This window comes from Pongo pygmaeus, chromosome 16 (genome assembly GCF_028885625.2).
Source record: "Pongo pygmaeus isolate AG05252 chromosome 16, NHGRI_mPonPyg2-v2.0_pri, whole genome shotgun sequence".
In the NCBI taxonomy this organism is placed as follows: Eukaryota; Metazoa; Chordata; class Mammalia; order Primates; family Hominidae; genus Pongo; species Pongo pygmaeus.
The window spans coordinates 89,170,065-89,191,541 of NC_072389.2; the positions used below are offsets into that span (position 1 = coordinate 89,170,065).

Genomic DNA, 21,477 nt, shown 5'->3' on the forward strand with positions numbered 1-21,477 from the left:
AAAGGAAGACAGGCAGAGTAGGTTAAAAAGCATAACCTAACTATATGCTGTCTATAAAAAACAAACTTCAGGCCAGGCTCACTGGCTCATGCCTGTAATCCCAGCACTTTGAGAGGCCAAGGTGGGCAGATAACTTGAGGTCAGGAGTTGGAGACCAACCCCTGGCCAACATGGCAAAACCCTATCTCTACTAAAAATACAAAAATTAGCCAGATGTGGTGGCGCATGCCTGTAATCCCAGCTACTTGGGAGGCTGAGGCAGAAGAATCACTTGAACCCAGGGGGCAGAGGTTGCAATGAGCTGAGACCACACCATTGCACTCCAGCCTGGGTGACAGAGTGAGACTCCATCTCAAAAAAAACAAATAAACAAAAAACTTCAAATATAGCAATATAGGCAGGTTGAAAGTCGAAAAATGTATATATTATGCAAGCATTAATCCAAAGAAAATAGGAGAAAAGAAAAAGAAAGTAGAATTGGCTATATTAATATCAGATAAAGTAGACTTCAGAGGAAAGAAAATTATCAGAGACAGAGAGGAACATTATATGATAATAAAAGAGTGAGTGCACCAAGTAGACATAGCAATCCTAAATGTGTAGGCACCAAACAGCAGAGCTGCAAATTATGTAAAGCAAAACCGGTAGCAATGAAAGAAGAAAGAGACAAATCCATAATTATAGTTGGAGACTTATCTCAACAATTAATAGAACTAGACAAAAAATCAGTAAGGATATAGAAGAACTCAGCAACACTATCAACCAAAAAGAGCTAATCAATATTTAGATGATTTATTTGGAACACTCCACTCAACAACAGCAGATACACATTGTTTTAATGTACCCATAGAACACATACCAAGATAGACCATATCCTGAGCCATAAGATAAACCTCAACAAATTTAAAAGAACTGAAATCATACAAAATGTGTTCTATAATGACAACAAAATCAAAGTAGAAATCAATAACAAGAAAAATCCCAAACACTTGGAAACTAAAAAAACAAGCTTCTAAATAATCCATGGATCAAAGAAAAAGTCTGAAGGGAAGTCAAAAATACATTGAATTGAATGAAAATTAAAATACAACATATCACAATTAGTGAGGCACAACTGAAGTGAGATAAAAGGAAAGAATGTAGCACTAACTTTGTACGTTAGAAGACAGAAAAGGTTTCAAATCAATCATTTCATTTCCCTCAAGAACCTGGTGTGGAAGGAAAATATGCAAATAAACTAAGGAAGCAGAAGGAAGAAAATAATATGGATAAGGGCAGAAATCAATGAAATTGAAAAGAACAAAACAATGGAGAAAATAAAACAAAGGGCTAGTTCTTTGAAAAGATTAATAAAACTGACAAACCTTTACCAGGACTGAAAAAGAAAAAGAGAAGACAAAAATTACCATTATCAGGAATGAAAGATGAGATATTACTATAGCCCTGCAGACAACAAAACAATAATAAGGGAATACCATAAATAACTCTCATGCCTAAATCTGATCACTTAATTGAAATGAACCAATTCCTTGAAAAACACAAACTAATAAAACTCCCTCAATAAAATATAGATAATTTGAATAACACTATATCACTATTAAGGACATTAAATGTGTAATTTGAAATTTCCCAAATGAGAAATCACCAGGCCTAGATGGTTTCACTGGAAAATTCTCTGAATTGTCTAAAGAATTAATACCAATTCTACACAATCTCCTTCAGAAAACAGAACAGGAAAGAACATTTCTCAGTTAATTTTATTAAGGTACCAAAACTAGACAAATTACAAAAAAAAAAAAAACACTACTAAAGACCAATATCCCTCATGGATATAGACACCAAAAAAATACAACAAAACATTAGCAAACAGAATTGATCAGTATCTTTAAAAAATTATACATCATGACCAAGTAGGTTTTGCTGGTTCAATTTTTGAAAATCAATTAATGCTATCTGCCACATTGACAGCCTAAAGAAGAAAAATTACATGATCATATCAATTGATGCACATTTGACAAAACTCAATACTCATTCATGATAAAAATTCAGAAAAGTAGAAATAGAGGGAAATTTCCTCACCGTGATTAAGAGCATCTACAAAAATCCTACAGTGAACACTACACTTAATAGTGAAAGAATGAATAATTTCCTCCTAAGATGGGGAACAAGGCAAGGATGTCAACTGTCACTACTCTTATTCAAATAATGCTGGAAGTTCTAGACAATGCAATAAGGCAAGAAAATGAAATAAATAGCCTACAGGTTGGAAAGGAAGAAATAAAACTGTCCCTATTCACAGCTGACATAATTGTTTACATAGAAAATCCCAAGGAATCTAAAAAACAAAAACAAAAACTCCTAGAACTAATAAATAAGTTCTGCAAGGTCACAGGATACAAGATAAACGTACAAAAACAATTATATCTTCACACACTAGCAATAAATGCATGGACACATTGAAAATAGAATACCTGGCAGGGCAGGGTGGTTCACGCCTGTAATCCCAGCACTTTGGGAGGCCAAGGCGGGCAGATCACGAAGTCAGGAGATCAAGACCATCCTGGCTAACACGGTGAAACCCTGTCTCTACTAAAAATATACAAAAAAATTAGCCAGGCACGGTGGCGGGCACCTGTAGTCCCAGCTACTCAGGAGGCTGAGGCAGGAGAATGGGGTCAACCCAGGAGACGGAGCTTGCAGTGAGCCGAGATCGCATCACTGCACTCCAGCCAGGGCGACAGAGCAAGACTCCGTCTTGAAAAAAAAAAAAGAAAAGAAAATACCTTTTACAATCACTAAAAAAAAAAGCATGAATACTTAGTTACAAATTTAATAAACCATGCACACGATCTATGTGCTGACAACTACAAAATGTTGATGAGAGAAATCAAAGAGCAAAATACACATAGAGATATACCATATCCATTGATTAGAAGACTTACAACAGGAAACATATCAATGCTCATCAACACTTTCCAAATGGATATACAGGTTTAACACAATTCCTATCAAAACTCCAGCAAGATTTTTTTGTATACACAAGAGTATTCTAAAATTTATACATAAAGACAAAATAACTAGAATAGCTAAAACAATTCTGAAAAAGAATAATGTGGGACAAGTTAGTCTACCTGATACAAGACTTAGAATATAGCTACAGTCATCAAGACTGGATAGTACTGGCCATGGGACAGATATGTAGGTCAATGGAACAGAATAGGGAAGGCATGAATAGACCCACACAAATATGCCCAGTTGATTTTGACAAAGATGCAAAAGCAATTCAACGGAGGAGGGATAGCCTTTGCAACACGTGGTACTGGAGTAAGTAGACATCCACAGGCAAAGAAATGTTTTCTCACACTTTATTAAAAAAATTAATTCAAAATGGATTACAGACTAAAATGTAAAACATAAAACTATATAACTTTCAGAAACAGACATAGGAGAAAATCTTCATGATCTCTGACTAAGCAAGAGTTCTTAGACTCCAAAAGTATGATCCACACATGGAGAAATTCTTAAATTGGACTTCATCAAAATGTAAAACTTTTGCTCTATAAAAGATCTGATTCAAGAGGATGAAAAGACAAGCTACAAACTGGTAGAAAACATTTGCAAGCACATATCCAACAGAGGACTAATAGCTACAATATATAAAGAATTCACAACTCAACAGTTTTTTAAAAACCCAATTAGAAAACAGGCTAAAGATATGAAAACAGACATTTTCCATAAGAGGAGATACTCAAAGTCAATAAGCATATGCAAAGCTATTCAACATCACAAGCAATTAGGGAAACGCAAATTAAAACCACAATGACATATCCCTACACATCTACCAGAAAGGCTAAAATTAAAAAGAATGACAATAAATGGTGGAGAGGATGTGGAGAAATTGAAACTGTCACACATAACTCGTGGGAATGTAATATGGTACAGCCACTCTGGAAAAGAGGTTGATAGTTTCCTAAAAACCTAAACAGATTCAGCCTAGAATGCTTTTCCCCTTGATACTTGCAAAATAGTTCCTTTCCTCTGGGATAAATGTCCGGGAGTGCAATGTTAGATTTTATATACATATATCTCCAGTTGGGTGGGTGTTTCCATCTTGGAGCCTTCGTGTTTGCTGTTCCCTCAGCCTAGCATGCCTTTCCATATATATATATATATATTTTTTTTTTTTTCTAACAATTGCACTCCTGGACATTTATGCCAGAGAAACACACACATTCACAGGAAAATCTGTGCATAAATATTTATAGCAACTTTATTCATAATAACCCCAAACTGGAAGCAATCCCAAAGTCCTTCCACAGGTTAATGGTCAAACAAACTGTGATACATCCATACCAGGGAGTACTACTCAGCAATAAAAAGGAACAAACTATTGATATACACAACAACCTGGGTGACTATAGTATTACGCTGACACTTTAAGCCATTCAGAAAAGGTCACAGACTGTATGATTCCATTTATATAATATTCCTGCAATGACAACATTATAGAAATGAAGAAAAAAATAGTAGTTGCCAGGGGTTAAGGAGGGAGTGGAGGCAGGAGGGAAGTGGGTATGGCTATAAAGGGTGACACAAGGGATCTTTGTGGTTAGTGGACCTGTTCTATATCCTGACTGTATCAATATAAACATCCTAGTTGTGATATGAACAATAGTTTTTCATAGTGTTACCACTGGAGGAAACTGAATAAAGGATACAAGAGATTGGTATTATTTCTTATAATTGCATGTGAATCTGCAATTACTTTGAAATAAAATGTTTAACTAAAAGCACATAGAATAAGGGAACCCAATTATATTGAAAAACAATTATCAAAATATCGAAAATATTAAAATATTTGTGATAGGAAAAAAAATCCACCCAACTAGATAACAGAGGAGAAAGGGTAAATGTCTATTTGAATTGAATAGCCAGGGAAGACCTCTCTTAAGAGGAGACTTTAATCTGTGCTGTGATGTGAATGACAAGAAGGAACTACTTTGCAAGGATCAAGGGGAAAGGCATGCTAGGCTAAGGGAACAGCTACCACAAAGGCCGCAAGATAGAATGACCTTACTTAGAATACCACGGGAGCAAAAAGGGGCTGAACATCATCAGGAGAGGAATGTGAGAGGCCAAGTCAAGTGAGGTTTCACAGGCCCGAAGAGGAAGCTTAGGTTTTATTTTAAATTCAACTGGAAGTCACTGAAGACATGCAAGCAGAAGAATGACATGGTCTGAGATATGTGTTTTTATTTTTTACCTTTTTATTTATTTATTTATTTATTTTTGAGACAGAGTCTTGCTCTGTCACCCAAGCTGGAGTGCAGTGGTGCAATCTTGGCTCACTGCAACCTCTGCCTCCCAGGTTCAAGAGATTCTCCTACCTTAGCCTCTGGAGTAGCTGGTATTACAGGCACACACCACCATGCCTGGATAATTTTTGTATGTTTAGTAGAGACGGGGTTTCGCCATGTTGGCCAGGCTGGTCTCCAACTCCTGACCTCAGGTGATTCGCCCTCCTTGGCCTCCTAAAGTTCTAAAGGATTACAGGTGTGAGCCACCGCACTGGCCCGAGATACATTTTTTAAAACAGTATCCTGGCCACTGTGAGCAAATGAATTGTAGCTGGTCTGGAAATTGATTAGGAGGCTGCTACAATCATGGGGGCAAGAAATGATGGCCAGGACCAAGGTGACAGTAGCAGAGATGGAGAAAAGCAAATGGTTGTATTTTGAAAGTAGAACCAAGAGGAAAGCCTTGATGATGAATTGGGAATAAGGGAAAGAAAAGTCAAGGATGAGTCCTGGTGTTTGTTTTGTTTTGCTTAAGAGATCACAAGTAGAAAAACAGTTTGGGGTAGAGATAATATAGAGTTCACATTTGAACATCTTAAATTTGAGATTTTTTAAACATCCAAGGAGAGAGGTGATGCAGGCACTTAGATTTATGAGTCTGTATCCAGGAGAAGCATCTGGGCTAGAAATATAATTTAGAGAGAAATCAATGTATAGATTGTGTGTAAATCTGCAGCCGAGGAAGCTACCTTGGGAGCATGCAAAGATAGAAAAGAGAAAGTACCCAAGCCAGGGCCTGGGGTATTCCAGGATTTACAGTCAAGGACATGACATGAGAAGGACCCATTAAAAGACACCTGAAGGAACAGCCAGTGAGTCCAGAGGAAATCTGAGCAAGTACATAAACTGTTGTAAGCAGAGAATAGTCCACTGGGTCAAATGCTGTTGACAGCTCAGATGGAGAAGTGACCATGAGATTTGACAATGTGGAGGTCACTCAAGACGTAGGCAAGCATGGTCTCAGAGCACAAGAAAAGAAAGCCAATTTGAATAGGTTGAGACGACAATAGATAAGAAAGCAGAGGGCCTGGCACGGTGGCTCAGGCCTGTAATCCCAGCACTTTGGGAGGCCAAGGTGGGCGGATCACCTGAGGTCAGGAGTTTGAGACCAGCCTGGCCAACATGGTGAAACCCCATCTCTACTAAAAATACAAAATTAGCCAGTGGCGCACACCTGTAGTCTCAACTACTAGGGAGGCTGAGGCTGGAGAATCGCTTGAACCTGGGTGGCGGAGGTTGCAGTGAGCCGATATCGCGCCACTGCACTCCAGCCTGGGTGACAGAGCAAGACTCCGTCTCAAAAAAAAAAAAAAAGAAAGAAAGAAAGAAAGCAGACATGGGACAACAAATAACTTTCTCAAATATTTAAATAGGACAGGGGTGAAGAGGGACCTAAGATCAAAGGAGGTTTTCCTCCTTTCCTTTTTCAAGACAGGAGATACTAGAGAGGATGTCTGCATGCTTATGGCATCAAGCTAAAAAAGACATCAGAGAAAATTATCTCCTAATTTAATATATTTTTCCAGGAGTAAGTAAAAAGAACTATAATCTGGGCACAAATTATACTATATTATAATCTGCCCAGACTATAATATAACCTTACTATAATGTAATCTTACCATAGCACTGCTATAGTAAAGCCACAGATACACCCAAACAGGAGATGGTAAGGGGAAGCTTTTATTGACAAACAGGATAAGCTCATGTAAGCTGCTTGGAAAGAGTTCATTTTTTCCAGAAGCTCAAAGCCAGAGTCAGCATCAGTTCATTGGTGGAGACATTACTAGGCAAGGGTTCTTTCAAGAGTATCTTATCTGAATTGCTACAGTTCTAAAGAATGTCTAATGATAAACCTGGTCATAGAAATGTATGCATATGTGCAGAACGTTAAGTCATGAAAAGAGTGAGATATGTGAAAGCTGTGAAGGAATTTCTTGTGGAGTTATTTTAGAAAGTCCTTGAGATAGCCTTATCTCGGATATGCAATTCCCCTTCATGCTTCCCTGACTCAAATTTGAGTCTGACAGAACTGACTTTATCCTCATATCTGCAACTTTCACATTTCCCCCTTTTAATCAAGACCTTTCTTTGGAGAAAGATTGATCAGCCTATAGTCAGGTTTTGAATGCCCCTGGGTGCTAGGATGGACCTGTCCTGGATAGATATTCTTATACAACATCAGGGGCAGGTGATTATCAGCTGGAAGTCAGTATCAAGCCATTTTAGCCACATTTGAGCAACAAGAAGGCCATAAAGAGAAGCTCTCAGGCTTTGTCTGTCTGGATGTCATCAAGTTTGATTTTTGTCTGTTCCATAGATGTTGGCTATCATTTTAAGACACTGGACAAACATTACTCTATTAGAAGTTGCATTTCTGCAGAAATCTGACAGACATTAGGAACATATTTTTAAAAGGAAAATACAAAGTAAAAACAACAGGAGTATGACAAATCTAGTTTATGCAATGGTTCTGCCAAGCCTAAGGGCAATCAACTAAACAAATCAAAAGACCATGGAGAAACTGGGTAAGACTTGGCATAGCCATTGGGTAGTATTCCACGACTGGGTTAAATTAAAGCAGACAGTGCTAACTCTGTAAAAGGGCCCACTAGTACAATATGAACAAAAAGTTGTTAGGGATATTGCCAAAGCTACTCAGTAAGTGGACTAAGGGATTTCTTAGATCAGCTTTTGTTAAGTTACTCATAATTGTTACTGATTGTGAAATTTTAATTACGGCATTATCCTGTCAAGTGAAGAAGGGAGGCATTACAAGGGGTAAGAATCTCATTATGATGTCTTGTTCCAACGGCCTTGGGAAACACTGTCCACAGTGTGAAGTCAGCAGTTTTGCACTCTGAATTCCTCTGGCTATGGCATCAGGCGGTTTGGTGAGCTTTCTGTGTGGCCCACATAACAGGCACAAGGCTTGTCCCTTGTAATTTACATTAAGTTGTTTAGTTTTAGCTTACAGCACTTTAGCAAAGAATGGTTTCCATTGTTAGTAATTCTATTTAAAAATTCCATAGGAGAAAATTGGATTAGAGGAACCTAGAAGAATTTAAGATCCAGTCCCTTCTACAAGTATATAATAAAACCTGAAAACAACTCACAAGACTACAATCTAATAAAGGGTATATCATTGTCATCCTAATTTTACCAAAGTACTCAGAACAAGACTAATTTGTATGTAAAATAAGTTAGTTTTATCAGATTTGTCCTGAGTATTTACATAAGCACAGTGAGAATAGTGATTGAATCTCAGATTGAACTTTTTTTTTTAACTTCTGAAGCAAGAAGGCCAAATCAAGGTGGGCTTCAGATTTTATCCAAAGTACCTACAAGAATTTTTAAATGTGATGTCTAAGTCAAACCTTGCTAATATAATTAACATTTTAAATTGTATCTTGTTATTTAAAAAATAAATTTTTATCAAAATTATGTAAATACATTGTCATAAAATAAAAAATACTCATGAATAGTTTTTTTTTATTTTAGAGAGATAAGATAGAAAGAAAAAGCAAACATTTTAATATTATTCACAAGACTATACATAACCAAATTGCTATAGGTACCTTAAGAAAAAAGTTTCCTTAAATCTGGAAAATAAAATATTAAAGAATTAGCAATATTTTAAATAAAAGTCATAAAAATTATAATCCATTATCAGTTTAGTCCCATGTAATTAATTGTTGCTCTGTTTGATCTTGGTTAGCAGTTTCATGAATATGTCAGTTATTTTAATTAGAGTTTTGGAAATTTGTACTTAATCCATTTTTTTTAAGTTATCAGAAACATGTATTCAAGGCTACTTATTAGAGTCTTTTCCATGAATCTGACTGCAGATGACTTTATGAGAAAAATCAAAACTGTGGATGACAAAAATTTAGAATAGCCATGGTTAAAAATTTGATGAGAATTCATTGTAACTAACAATTAACAAGGAAATTTAGTTACTTCTATTTTGTACGGTATTTTTTTTTTTTTTTTTTTTTTTGAGATGGAGTCTCGCTCTGTCGTCGCCCGGGCTGAAGTGCAGTGGCGCAATCTCGGCTCACTACAAGCTCCGCCTCCCGGGTTCACGCCATTCTCCTGCCTCAGCCTCCAGAGTAGCTGGGACTACAGGTGCCCACCACCAAGCCCAGCTAAGTTTTTGTATTTTTAGTAGAGACGGGGTTTCACCATGTTGGTCTGGCTGGTCTCGATCTCCTGACCTCGGGATCTGCCCGCCACAGCCTCCCAAAGTGCTGGGATTACAGGCGTGAGCCACCGCGCCCGGCCTGTGTACGGTATTTTAAGGTAGCAACCAGAATCATGATTCACAGCATCATACCAAGACCATCAGACTCTTATACAGTTTACGTAGTTTTTAGAATATTCATATCAACACATCCACACACATATAATTTCTTAAAGATGAACATCACTTATTAAAGATGATGCAGTTTTTCCAAATAATCAAAAAGCTAATAAAGACAGCACAGAGCACAATAAACTCTTAATAAAACATGAAAGTTCTGTTTCCCAGGCCGTTTACTGAAAAGGCAAAGAAAAACCTCCTGTGGTATGAGTACTTCTTCCTTTGGGAATCTCATTTAGATAAACTGGAAGTCGAACCTCATGAAACGGTATTTGAATTCAATTAGACACTGGAAAAGTACGTGTCGAAGGTCATGAGTATATACCACATTATAGAAGAATAATGTAAACAAGGAAACCAGTACCTTGAGCAGTGGAATGCATGGCTTTTAGAAAAATTAAAGGCACATGAAATTGCCTGGTTATATGGAACAATTTAGACACATCAAGAAAAGCCAAAGCCAGGTGTGGTGGCATCCGTCTTTAGTCTCAGCTACTTAGGACACTAAAGAGAGAGGATCCTTTGAGCCCAGGAGGTCAAGGCTGCAGTGAGCTATGAACACATGACTGCACTTCAGCCTGGGCAACACAGCAAGACCCTGTCAAAGAAGGAAGGAAGGAAGGAGGAAGGAAGGAAGGAAGGGAGGGAGGAAGAGAGGGAGGGAGAGGAGGGGAGGGTAGGGGAGGGGAGGGGAGAGGGAAAGGGAAAGGGAAAGGGGAAAGGGAAGACCACAATAACAGAATGAGAACTGGGGGTGGGGGGGAAACAGCCACAGGAACTGATGAAGAAGTTGAGAGTGAGAGTCACCACTCCAGTTAAACAAGAAGATGTACCTTTTCAAGGAGAGAAGGAAGAAGAGCAGAAGGCAATGATGCATAACCTGCAAATTTTATGTCATGAGACGTGGCAAAAAGCTGAACTCTTGAGATATGACTCTGGAAAGCTTTAAGAGCAAAACTCTATCTCAAGAAATGAAATTATCATTTTAAATGAAGAAGGCAGCACTTTCAATTTGAAATTAGGCAGAAACTGTAAAACATGAAAAAGCTGTAGTTCAGAAGAAGGTTGAAAGTATAAAGAAATCGATTTCAGAATTAAAATCAAATCCTCTTGCAAGTTTTTACTAGGCGTAGATCAACATTCTGAGAAAATCTTGTTGCTCTGGTCCTGCATCAGTGTATCCCCGAAACCAGGACTAAATTCTGAAATTCCCTTCCGGAATCCCAGCCAACCCAATTATACACAAAACTCCCTTTACAAGACCCATCTTTTATAAACCCTCCATGACTCACTTAGACCTGCCATCATTTTCTTAAACCCTAGTGTGATGGCTAACGTTGAGTGTCAACTTGATTGGATTGAAGAATGTAAAGTATTGTTTCTGGGTGTGTCTGTAAGGGTGTTGCTAAAGCAGATTCAGTGGACTGGGAGAGGCAGACCCACCCTCAATCTGGGTGGACACCATCTAATCAGCTGCTGGCGCAGCTAGAATAAACCAGGCAGAAGAATGTGGAAAGACTAGACTGGCCGAGTCTTCTGGCCTTCATCTTTCTCCCGTGCTGGATGCTTCCTGCCCTCGAACATTGGACTCCAAGTTCCTCAGCTTTTGGACTCTTGGACTTAAACCAGTGGTTTTCCAGGGGCTCTCGGGCCTTCGGCCCAGACTGAAGGCTGCACTGTCTGTCGGCTTCCCTACTTTTGAGGTTTGGGGACTCAGTCTGGCTTCCTTGCTCCTCAGCTTATAGATGACCTATTGTGGGACTTCACCTTGTGATCGTGTGAGTCAATACTCCTTAATAAACTCCCTTTCATATATACATCTAACCTATTAGTCCTGTCCCTCTAGAGAACCCTGACTAATACACCCTTCTTTGTCCTACAGTGAAATTTATCCAGGAGAGAAGAAACAATAGTGCAGAGAAGAGATGGCAACAAGAGCAAAGTCCCTGAGAAAACGAGAGGGGATGGGATTGGAAGCACAGTGGTGTGACTAGCCAGGTGTGTCTTCCACTGTTGCACTGGAGAAGCACTGAAGCACTACATATCAGCTCACAAGACCCTCCAGAGTTTTGATTTGTGGCCCAGAAGGAAGAAAGGTGGACAAGGATGAGAAGATTTCACTCAGATATCAGATTCACTAGGGAGGACTCAAGTCATCCAGCCTGAAATAGCAGCAGCCTCTACCACGGATGGATGATTTGAATAGGCAAAGTACTTAGTAGCATTACTGTTTGAGGAAGATGTAGCCAGGGACGGGGAAAAGACACCATTATCCATTGGATTTGGAAGTCAGAAGGAACAACACCTGGCTCAGGAAGGCCACTGGCTGCTGGTGCTGTGTATGGTAAAAACATTGGGATGACCCTGGAAATTGGGAAGGAATTCCCATTGGGAAAGCATTTCAAAGAACTGGAATAGTTAGAACTGGAAACAATGCCTCCCTGATCTCATCAATAGTACTTCTCTCAGACTCTCCCCTCAGCTCAACACTTTCCCAGGTTTCTATTGAAAAGCAAAATCCACATTTTGCTGATAAAGATTCTCCAGAATATGTTCACTATTTAGCCGAACAGTATGTCAGTTGTTTACTGACAGTTCTATTTTCTGGGTAAAGCATGCCAATAATAGCTTCCCCAAATACACATGAGATACCCACACACACACTTAACTTTGGGAAATTAATTTACATTCCGTTTGTTTAAAAAGCTGAAAAATTAAACTAAAGAAATAGGAAAAAAAAATCCCTGCTTTCAAATGCATTTTTAAATCAAATTCCAAGTGATACCGTGAGTTACATTTACTTTATAGAACAAAAAGTCCCCAGTGGTAAGAAATATTTGGATTATATTATAACCTTAAGATATTTTTAAAAATCAAAATCAATCCATTTTAAACATCTATCTTCACACCCTGACTCTAAAAAAAAAAGATTTATCAATTAATTTATCAAGCAATCTATGTGAAAAGGAGCAAGAATGTTTTAGCTTTAATATATTTTCTGATGCGTCTAAGAGAAAAAAATAAATCATTATGGATTTTGCACAGTGCATTTTATCTTTCTCTCTAATGAGATAGTGAAACAAGAGACATTCATTGCCTCCCTAGGGAATCTCATGATTTACAAAGAATATCCTTCTCTGAAGCATTTACCCCTAAATGACCAGCCTGTACAGTCAGTGATTACAGGGAATATGTCCAGGCCCCGCATGACCCCTTATCATTTTTCTGGCTAATGCATTAAAAGAGAAAGGGGGAAAAGTTGTAAAAAAGCACGGTGTTAGAGGCTCCCCTTCTTTCTGCCCTACAAGCAGTGTCCTTTAACCTCTGGCATGTGTTGCTGAGTCACATGACAGAAATTAAAAGGCATAAAGAAGTAAATTTAACATGGAGCCCACAAGTGTCATCAGTAGATGGTTAGTCTTGGGAGAGAAGGAGAGAAGGAGAAGAGATGAAACTGGTCCCTGGACTTTTATGGGATGCGGAACAAGGGCCCTGGAAGACAAGAAGGTCCAGAAATGGAAAGAATATGGCTATTAGTACTTTCCAGGTCAGAGCACACACAGGTGTGCCCTGAACTTCCTTCTTCAACAATAAATGCTGTCAAGAAAAATTACTATGAAATAAGCATACAAATACAAATCAGTGAGTGGTAACACAAATGTAATTATTGTAAGCTATATTTTTATTGGTAAGGTACCACGTTTAACAAGAAACCACAATGCCATATCTATGCTATTTGTATTTATTGATAATAGCTCAAGCTACATCTCTACCGGAAGAGTAAACAGCTCTATCAAAAAAATCTTGTCAAGAGAAAAAATATTTAACTATGCACTTGAAAAATTTGGGTTCTAGTCTCAAACGTTGAAACTTAGAATTAATTAAATTTTTTTGTTAACTCAACTTATATTCTTCTCATTTTAGCATATTTTTTCCTCTTTCCTGTTGGTCTCCAAGTGCTGCCAAAATGATGCACAATCCCCAGGGTTTACGAGTCTTCATTCTCGGTAAAGTAGGGGTTTTTTCCCAGAGATAGGGTTTTTTTCCCAGAGATAGGGAAGGTATCAGGAAAAAAGGAACAGTTAACCGGGTTATAGCTAATTTTACCTCGCTTATCTTTCAGAAAACTAATCTCAGTTTGCCATGGTCCTGGATCCCTTCTCTGTAAAAGGTCCACTTTATCATCTTTGTCTTACTGTGAAATGCTTAAATTACTTAAGAATTTCAGCACTGAGATGTATACATACACACACACCCAGAGACACAGAGACATATGCGTATCACTTTATTGAGATATATTTCACATACCATACAATTCTCTTAAAGTGTACAATCCAATGGTTTTTAGCATATTCACAGAGTTGTGAAACCATTGCCACAATCATTTTTATAACAGAAACATAGCTTCTAAATTCCCTGAGTCATCATACAGATAGAAACCAAGGTCCAGATGGGTTAAGTTATGTTCCCAAGGTTACAGAGCTGGTCAGTGGCTGAGCCAGACCTAGATCCCTGGAAATTATTTTAGCCATTGACATCATCTGGGGCTCCTTTCCCCTGCCCTGGGTAAGTTCTGTATGAATTAAAACCTGCTGTTAAAATGTTGTCTGAGAAAAACATCTGGCATTTTTTATTATTGAGCTCCTTCATATTATATTAAACCGGTCTGATTTCTCCACCAAATTGTTGCATTGCAAGATTTTTTAGAAAGACTTCTAGAACATATTAAAACATATCTACTGAGTACTTTTAATCACAAAACATGGCTAGGAAGCCCAGAGAGAATCTGTGATGCCTCTCCTTTCAGGTAAAGTCATAAATTATTTCGGCTCATGCAAAAAAAAAAAAAAAAGAGACTAAATAAGACGTTCTGTTCATTTCATTTTTAATGTACTGATTACAGGTAGTTAAACCAAACTACCCATGACTAGCAAAATATTTCTCCAATGCCAATAACTTCCAAGGATTTCAACCATTCATTCTGGTTACTGGTCAGAAACCAACTTAAATCACCCAAGGGCTTACACTATCTCTGAGATTTGCTTATCTTTGAGATTTGCCCCTGTGAAGTCCATACCCAATAAAGGAAAAGTTTTCAAAAGAGGAGGTTCATTTCCTGCCAATGCTAAGGAAGCCAATGTAACAAGCACAGCCAGCGATTACTCTGGCACTGCTCTGCTCACAGCAGCATTCGGCCTTCTGGCTGTACCAGCTGAGGGCACTCCACAATACCTAGCTCACTGAAGCACTTGTTGATTGCTCCTGCCTTTAAATGCCCCCCTTCCATGATGATCTTCTCTCTCCTGTAATCTACGAGTTCTTTCTTTCCTGTGTTGTGCCACCCCAAAATTTCATCTATTCAATAAATATTTATTGAGTCGTCACTGCTCAACAAGTACTGGGCTAAACATTGTCCCTAAATGCGGGTGCTCTCTAGAGTCTGCCTTTAACTCGCTGTGCCTTTTCTCACTTTTGTCTACACATACATTTTTAAATCTCTGCTTAGGCTGGAAATCACCAAAAATCTGTAGCTCCAGTACCAGCCTCAACCCCTGAGCTGCAGGTCAGGATATGCACCCCAACCCAGGCCAGTGACATCTGAATGTCCCAAAGACCCCTCAAAGTCCCTGGGTTCAGCGGTGAATCCATCATTTCCACCCTCACCTGAATAGCCTCTCCTCCAGGGCTCCTCAACACCTTGAATAGCACCACTGTCCACCCAGTGCTCCCAGCCAGAAACAGCATCACCCAGTTTCCATATGGAAAGAGTGTGAGTGAGGGGACAGCAGTGCCTTTCAGCCTGGAACTGGGGCTAGAAGAAGAGAATCTTCTAATTGCAGTTGTTTCTATGGGCCAATTTGTGGGAGAAGCAGGATGAGACCTCACCACAAATGTGGACGTTGAATGAAATCTGTCTACCCTGGCTCTAGCAAAATGGGGGCTGGGGTTGGGGAGAGAGGTGGTGAGAAGCAGCAGACGCAGCGGTGCTGGTGGGGAACAGGTTTTACAACGTGAGCTCTGCCATAGCTGGAAGAGCCTGCAATGTTGATGTTGAAAAACAAATTTGCTTGTCATCAACACACACACACACACATACATCAATTTCATGTCTCCCCTCCTGTTTTCCTGTTTCCTCTGCTCAGAACAGCTTTCCTCCTATCCTCCCACACCCTCAACCATAATTCTTCCTCATACTTAATTCTCGAATGACATGTCTCCTCCTCCGGGAAGCTCTCCCTGACGCCCCCACTGTGTTATTTGTCATCCTCTGTGCGTGGAGGTGTGTCTAGCACTGTTTGTTTACGTGTCTGTCTCCGTGTCTCCCCTGCAGGCTGTCAGCTCCGTAAGAGCAGAAGCATGATGCCCAGCCCCGGGCCGACACCAGGAAGAGGGTGGGGAGGGGAAGGACCGCGGTGGAGAGCCCCTGCCGGGGAGCCGGGCACAGTCCAGCCGGGGCCATTTCGAGGCGCGCGCGGGGAGCTCAGCGGGACCCAGCCAAGCGCCAAATACACAGCATCTCTGGAGGCGCCGGTGGCCGGTGGAGGATGGGCCCCCCACGAGGCGCTCCCAACCAAACGGCTGGAGATTCGGGGGAGGCCCTGCCGGCATCGTACTCCCTGTGGTCGTCCTCCCCTCGCGCGGGTAGGGGCCCCCCCACGCCCACTCCGTCTCCGCCGCCCGAGTCCCCGCGGCCGCCACCTCTGCCCTCTGCTCCGCAGAATCTCTCCGATTTACAACGGCCCAGGGCAGAGCCGGGGGCCTGGGAATGGGAAGGAGAAGGCGCCAAGACGCAGAGGAGAGAGCAGGCGGCCCCTCACCCCACCCTCGCGCCTTCCTAGGCGGGAAGAAATTGAGGCCCTTCAGGGAACAGGAGTCCCAAAGGCCCGGGAGCCTCGGGGGGCCGCAGCCTCCGCGTCTCCCTCCCTCCTTCCCTCCTCTACGCCTCCCTACCTGGCTGGCTTTGTGGAACTGCTTCTTCAGCCCGGCCACCGACATCGCGACTGCGACCGGCAGGGGCGGGGTGGTCTCAAGGTTCGGCCGGGCCACGCGGCCGCGACGCGCTCGGGGAGCGGGAGCCCGGGCCGGTCCCCCCGCGGCTGGGCTCCGCCGGGCCCGCCTCCCACGGCCACGGCCACAGCCACAGCCGCTGTCACACTCGCACACACGCGTGCACGCCGATGGCAACACTGCGTTCCAAAGCCCCTGCGCAGCCCATTGGCCAAGCCGCCGCGATATGCAAATGAAGCCGCTGGGGCCGCCCACGCTTCATTGTTGCGTGGAGACCTGGGCTACTTGAGTCGCGCAGAAGACCGGCCTGGGAAGCTGGGCGTGGGGATGTCCTGGGAGTCGGGGGAGTACAGCCGCACAGTGCTTCTTGCTGGGCGCGGGACGATATAGATCTAGCTCTGAGATTGTCATGAGTACCGGGAGATAGATCAGTTCTCTCTGCTTCTGTGTCTTGGTGCGGAACCGGCTTTGGCTCACAGGCAACATCGCCTCCCTCCGGCCCATTTTCGCTAGGTGTATGTTTAAGAAAGGAAGGCTCAGAAATGCGCCTAGGGAGGGACAACAAATGCAACTGGATGGGGGACCTGCGGTAGGAGGAAGCGGTCTGTGGGTGGCGGGCTTTCTTCTCTCTCCACGCGGTGCTCTGGGTGCAATCTGCTCAAATGATTTTGGTCTCCTGGGAGCCCTAGAGTTATGGAGTAATTTACTAATAAATATGGTGCTAGCTCACTTGGTGCTCTGAGCCCGCTGTCAACTGCACTAAAAGCAACCATCTCCAAGGTGCCATCAACAGCTCGTTGCATATCCGGCGGAGTCCACCAGACCAGGGACCCAGCTCCCTCGGTAACCCCTACCAGCTGTGTCAGTTACAGAGTGTCCATTTGCACAAGGTCCAGAGGTCGACGCACTCACAGCTAAGCCCAGCCAGGGACATGGAGCATTGCGTTAACCTCGTGTCAGAGTTATCCCCAATAGGTACAGCATCTTCGCTGAATTTGGCTTCCAAAGGTCCCGAGGATTCCCAAACCTAGAACATACGTTTGGCAACGCTTCACACTGAAAAACAAAAACATTTCCCACCTTCAGTCTCTTTTTGGGCCCTTAGCAGGTCCCATCTGGGGTGACCAGCAGTCCCTGTCTGCCCTGGACACTTCGGGTATATACCTGTGCCCTGGTGTCCACCTGCCATAACATTTCTCCAGGACAAAAGTCATGCAGTTCCTCCCCTAGCCGTTAGCTCCCAGCACCCAGTCGGGGCTAGTCCTAACCCTGACTTCATCCTAGTGAGGACTGGGCAAGTAAGTACACACCTCTCTGGGCCTTGGTTTCCTCACTTCCACTTGAAGCATGTAGACTGGAATAAACAGTGTTCCTCCTCTGATACTGGGGAAAAAAATGCTTGAACTTAGTGGAGATCGCGGGATAAAGGCAGCCAGTCAGAGGGTTAATGAGCATGACTTGGGTGAGTGCTGTGGGCTTACCTGCTTGACACCAGCCACTGATAGATAACTAAAAAGTGTGAGGGTGGTGACAGCTGGGTCAGAATGGCATAGCAAGATGACCTGTCCACACAACAGTCCAAACGCCTCTCAACAGTGGGCTCCACCGCAGGCCAACCACTACATAAGGCAGAGAGCCAGCTGCAGCTGGAGTCCAGGACTGGCAGGTCTCTCTTGTCCTGGGCTATTCAGGGCTGCTCAGCTTCCTCTTTCTCCATGCTCCAGAGAGGTTTAAATAACACCGGTTCTATGGTACCTCCCCCTAGACCAATCTGGCTCTGTGCCCTTTGGGAGGAGGGGGGTGTTTTTTGTTTTTTTTTTTAACAGTTATTGGCATTTCCTCCACCATCATTAGTACATTCAATTTCTCACTTCAGTTGATTTTGGTAATTTATCTCCATTAATCAAGTACAGAGTTGAAGATCATACTTTTTAAACTTCAGAATCTTTCATATACATTTTCTCCTTTGTAAAAGTTTTTGTGATTTGTCTTAATTTTTTCAGTGAATAGATTTATTGGAGGTTTGCTGATTTTATTGGTCTTTCAAAATATTTTTGAATGTACTCATCATTGCTATAGATTTTTCTCTCTCATTGATTTTTCTTTCATTATTCTTACACATTCCTTCCTTCAGTTTTGTTCAGAAGACTAGTGAGAGTTTGAGGGTTTTAACAATAGAAACTGACTCTAGCTAACATAAGCTGGAAAATATTTACTGGAGAAGGATGTCAGGCAGCCCAGAGGGAACAAGGTGGAGGGGATGAACAGGAATTAGGAATCTGAGCACTGAGATCCACAGGGTGTCCAGGAACAGCTTGATTGGGATGTGCTGGCTCTGCCACTGAGCACTGGCCATGGCTACCAGAATGAAGGCTGCCCTTTCAGGCAGTCACTCCAGCTGCAAAGTAGCAAGGGCAGCATCTGATTGGTGGATTCACTCCATGGCAGATTTCCCTACTATAGGAAGAAGCTTCAGAGGTTAGGCAGCCAAATTTTATATATATATTATATTATACATTATATATATAATATATACATTCTTTAATATATATCATGTTAGAGAATATATAATATATATTAGAGAATATATATAAAAATAATATATATGAGCAACAATAAATGCCCATTAAAGTGTATTTGGGTATCCTTAATCTCTTATGTCTTTTATTTATTTTTATAAAACTATAAATTTTCCTCCTGAGTATGGCTTTGGTTTCATACCTTGTTTTCACGAATAATATGGATCTCCTATTTTCTAAATAAAACTTGTCATTACAGTTTTGAGTTCCTCTTTGATCCAAATGTTACTCAGGACAATTTTTTAAAAAGCTTTTCTAGGCCGGGCATGGTGGCTCACACCTATAATCCCAGCACTTTGGGAAGCCGAGGCAGGCAGATCACGAGGTCAGGAGATCGAGACCATCCTGGCTAACACGGTGAAACCCTATCTCTACTAAAAAGTACAAAAAATTAGCCAGGCGTGGTGGCAGGCGCCTGTAATCCCAGCTACTTGGGAGGCTGAGGCAGGAGAATGGCGTGAACTTGTGAGGCACAGCTTGCAGTGAGCCGAGATCGCACCACTGCACTCCAGCCTGGGCGACAGAGTGAGACTCAGTCTCAAAAAAAAAAAAAAAAAAAAAAAAAATTAGCTGGTCACGGTGGTGCACGCCTGTAGTCCCAGCTACTCTGGAGGCAGAGGCAGGAGAATCACTTGAACCCAGGAGGTGGTGGTTGCAGTGAGCGGAGATGGTGCCACTGCACTCTAGCCTGGGCGACAGAGTGAGACTCTGTCTAAAAAAAAAAAACAAACAACAACAACAACAAAAACCTTTTCTAGGTGGTTTGATTTTTAAAAATTGATTCTATGTTAAATTCTAGACTTGTGATACTATCGTCAAATAACATGTCTTGAAAGGTTTTTTTTAAACATAGCCTGTTATGTTTCATTGTAAACACATATCATAGAGGTTGGAAATACTGTTCATTTTGTTTCTAATGTACAGTTTTTTAGTTCATCTGTAACAAGAGTGTGTATTCTACACAGCTTCTAGCTCAGAGGAAGATTTCCAAGTCATGCTAGCTAGAGTCCCCTTGGCCAGCTCAAGGCTCTCCCCTTCACATCACCATCACCCTTCAATCACTAAGGGCCCCACAGCTTCTCTGTTTAGGGAAGGGGGGTACAAGTGTATACAAGTGTCCTGGACTGTTTGACAGATTTGTCTACATATGGAATGAAATTGATGGGGACTGGGAAGTGTCCTGAGGCACTGGCACACATCCCTCTGAACTGAAGGATTTTTGGGCATTTGGTGGTCTTCACAAGTCAACGACAAGAGGGACACTGTGGTTGTCTCTGGCACTCTGCCAGATAGCCCATATTCTGGCAGAGGTTTGAGTGTTCTCTTATGCTCTTTTTCTTTTTTTCTTTTCTTTTTTTTGGAGATGGAGTCGCGCTCTGTCGTCCAGGCTGGAGTGAGGTGGCGCAAACTTGGCTCACTGCAACCTCCACCTCCTGGGTTCAGGTGATTCTCCTGCCTCAGCCTCCCAAGTAGCTGAGACTACAGGCGTGCACCACCATGCTTGGCTAATTTTTTTTTTATTTTAGTAGAGACGGGGTTTTCCTGAGCTGAGGCAATCAACCCACCTCAGCCTCCCAAAGCGCTGGGATTACAGGCGTGAACCACTGCTCCTGGCCCGTGCTCTTTTTCTTGTGGCCCTTGACCCACCTCCAGGCAGCTTTTGAGTCTAATGAGTATTTGCATTCCTTGTATCTGGTTCTGTAGCAAGTGACTCGTATCTATCTGGGGGGCAGTGTCGGGGGCGGGGGCAGAAGAATTCTGGGTAGGGGTTAGAAGGGGAGGGAAGCATGTTTATTAATGTTCAAAATATCCCATCATATATCTCATAAATCAGGTCTGAGCATGTTCAAATGCTCTGTGTTCCAATATTTTTCTTTTCTTTTTTTTTTTTTTTAAGATGGAGTCTCGCTCTTTCGCCCAGGACGGAGTGCAGTGGCGCTATCTCGGTTCACTGCAAGCTCCGCCTCCTGAGTTCACGCCATTCTCCTGCCTCAGCCTCCCGAGTAGCTGGGACTACAGGCGCCCGCCGCCGCGCCAGGGTAATTTTTTGTATTTTTAGTAGAGATGGGGTTTCACCATATTAGCCAGGATGGTCTCTATCTCCTGACCTCGTGATCCGCCTGCCTCGGCCTCCCAAAGTGCTGGGATTACATATTTTTCTACTTTATTCGTC

The 21,477-nt window shown here is 41.8% G+C and overlaps 1 protein-coding gene across 5 annotated transcripts in view; it reads right to left on the reverse strand.

Annotated features, from left to right (window-relative positions):
* SH3GL3 (SH3 domain containing GRB2 like 3, endophilin A3) overlaps positions 1–16,949 on the reverse strand; it is a 169,468-nt gene extending 152,519 nt beyond the window's left edge. For 3 of the 5 annotated variants that reach the window (XM_054451688.2, XM_054451696.2, XM_054451693.2), the window contains exon 1: positions 16,669–16,917. In XM_054451688.2, the coding sequence (XP_054307663.1) occupies positions 16,669–16,713 (45 nt within the window). In that variant the 5' untranslated portion in view covers positions 16,714–16,917. Of the gene's footprint in view, positions 1–16,668 lie in introns of all 5 variants that reach the window. The other 2 variants (XM_054451690.2, XM_054451695.2) reach the window with 2 other exon arrangements.
* Positions 16,950–21,477: the final 4,528 nt, after the last annotated feature.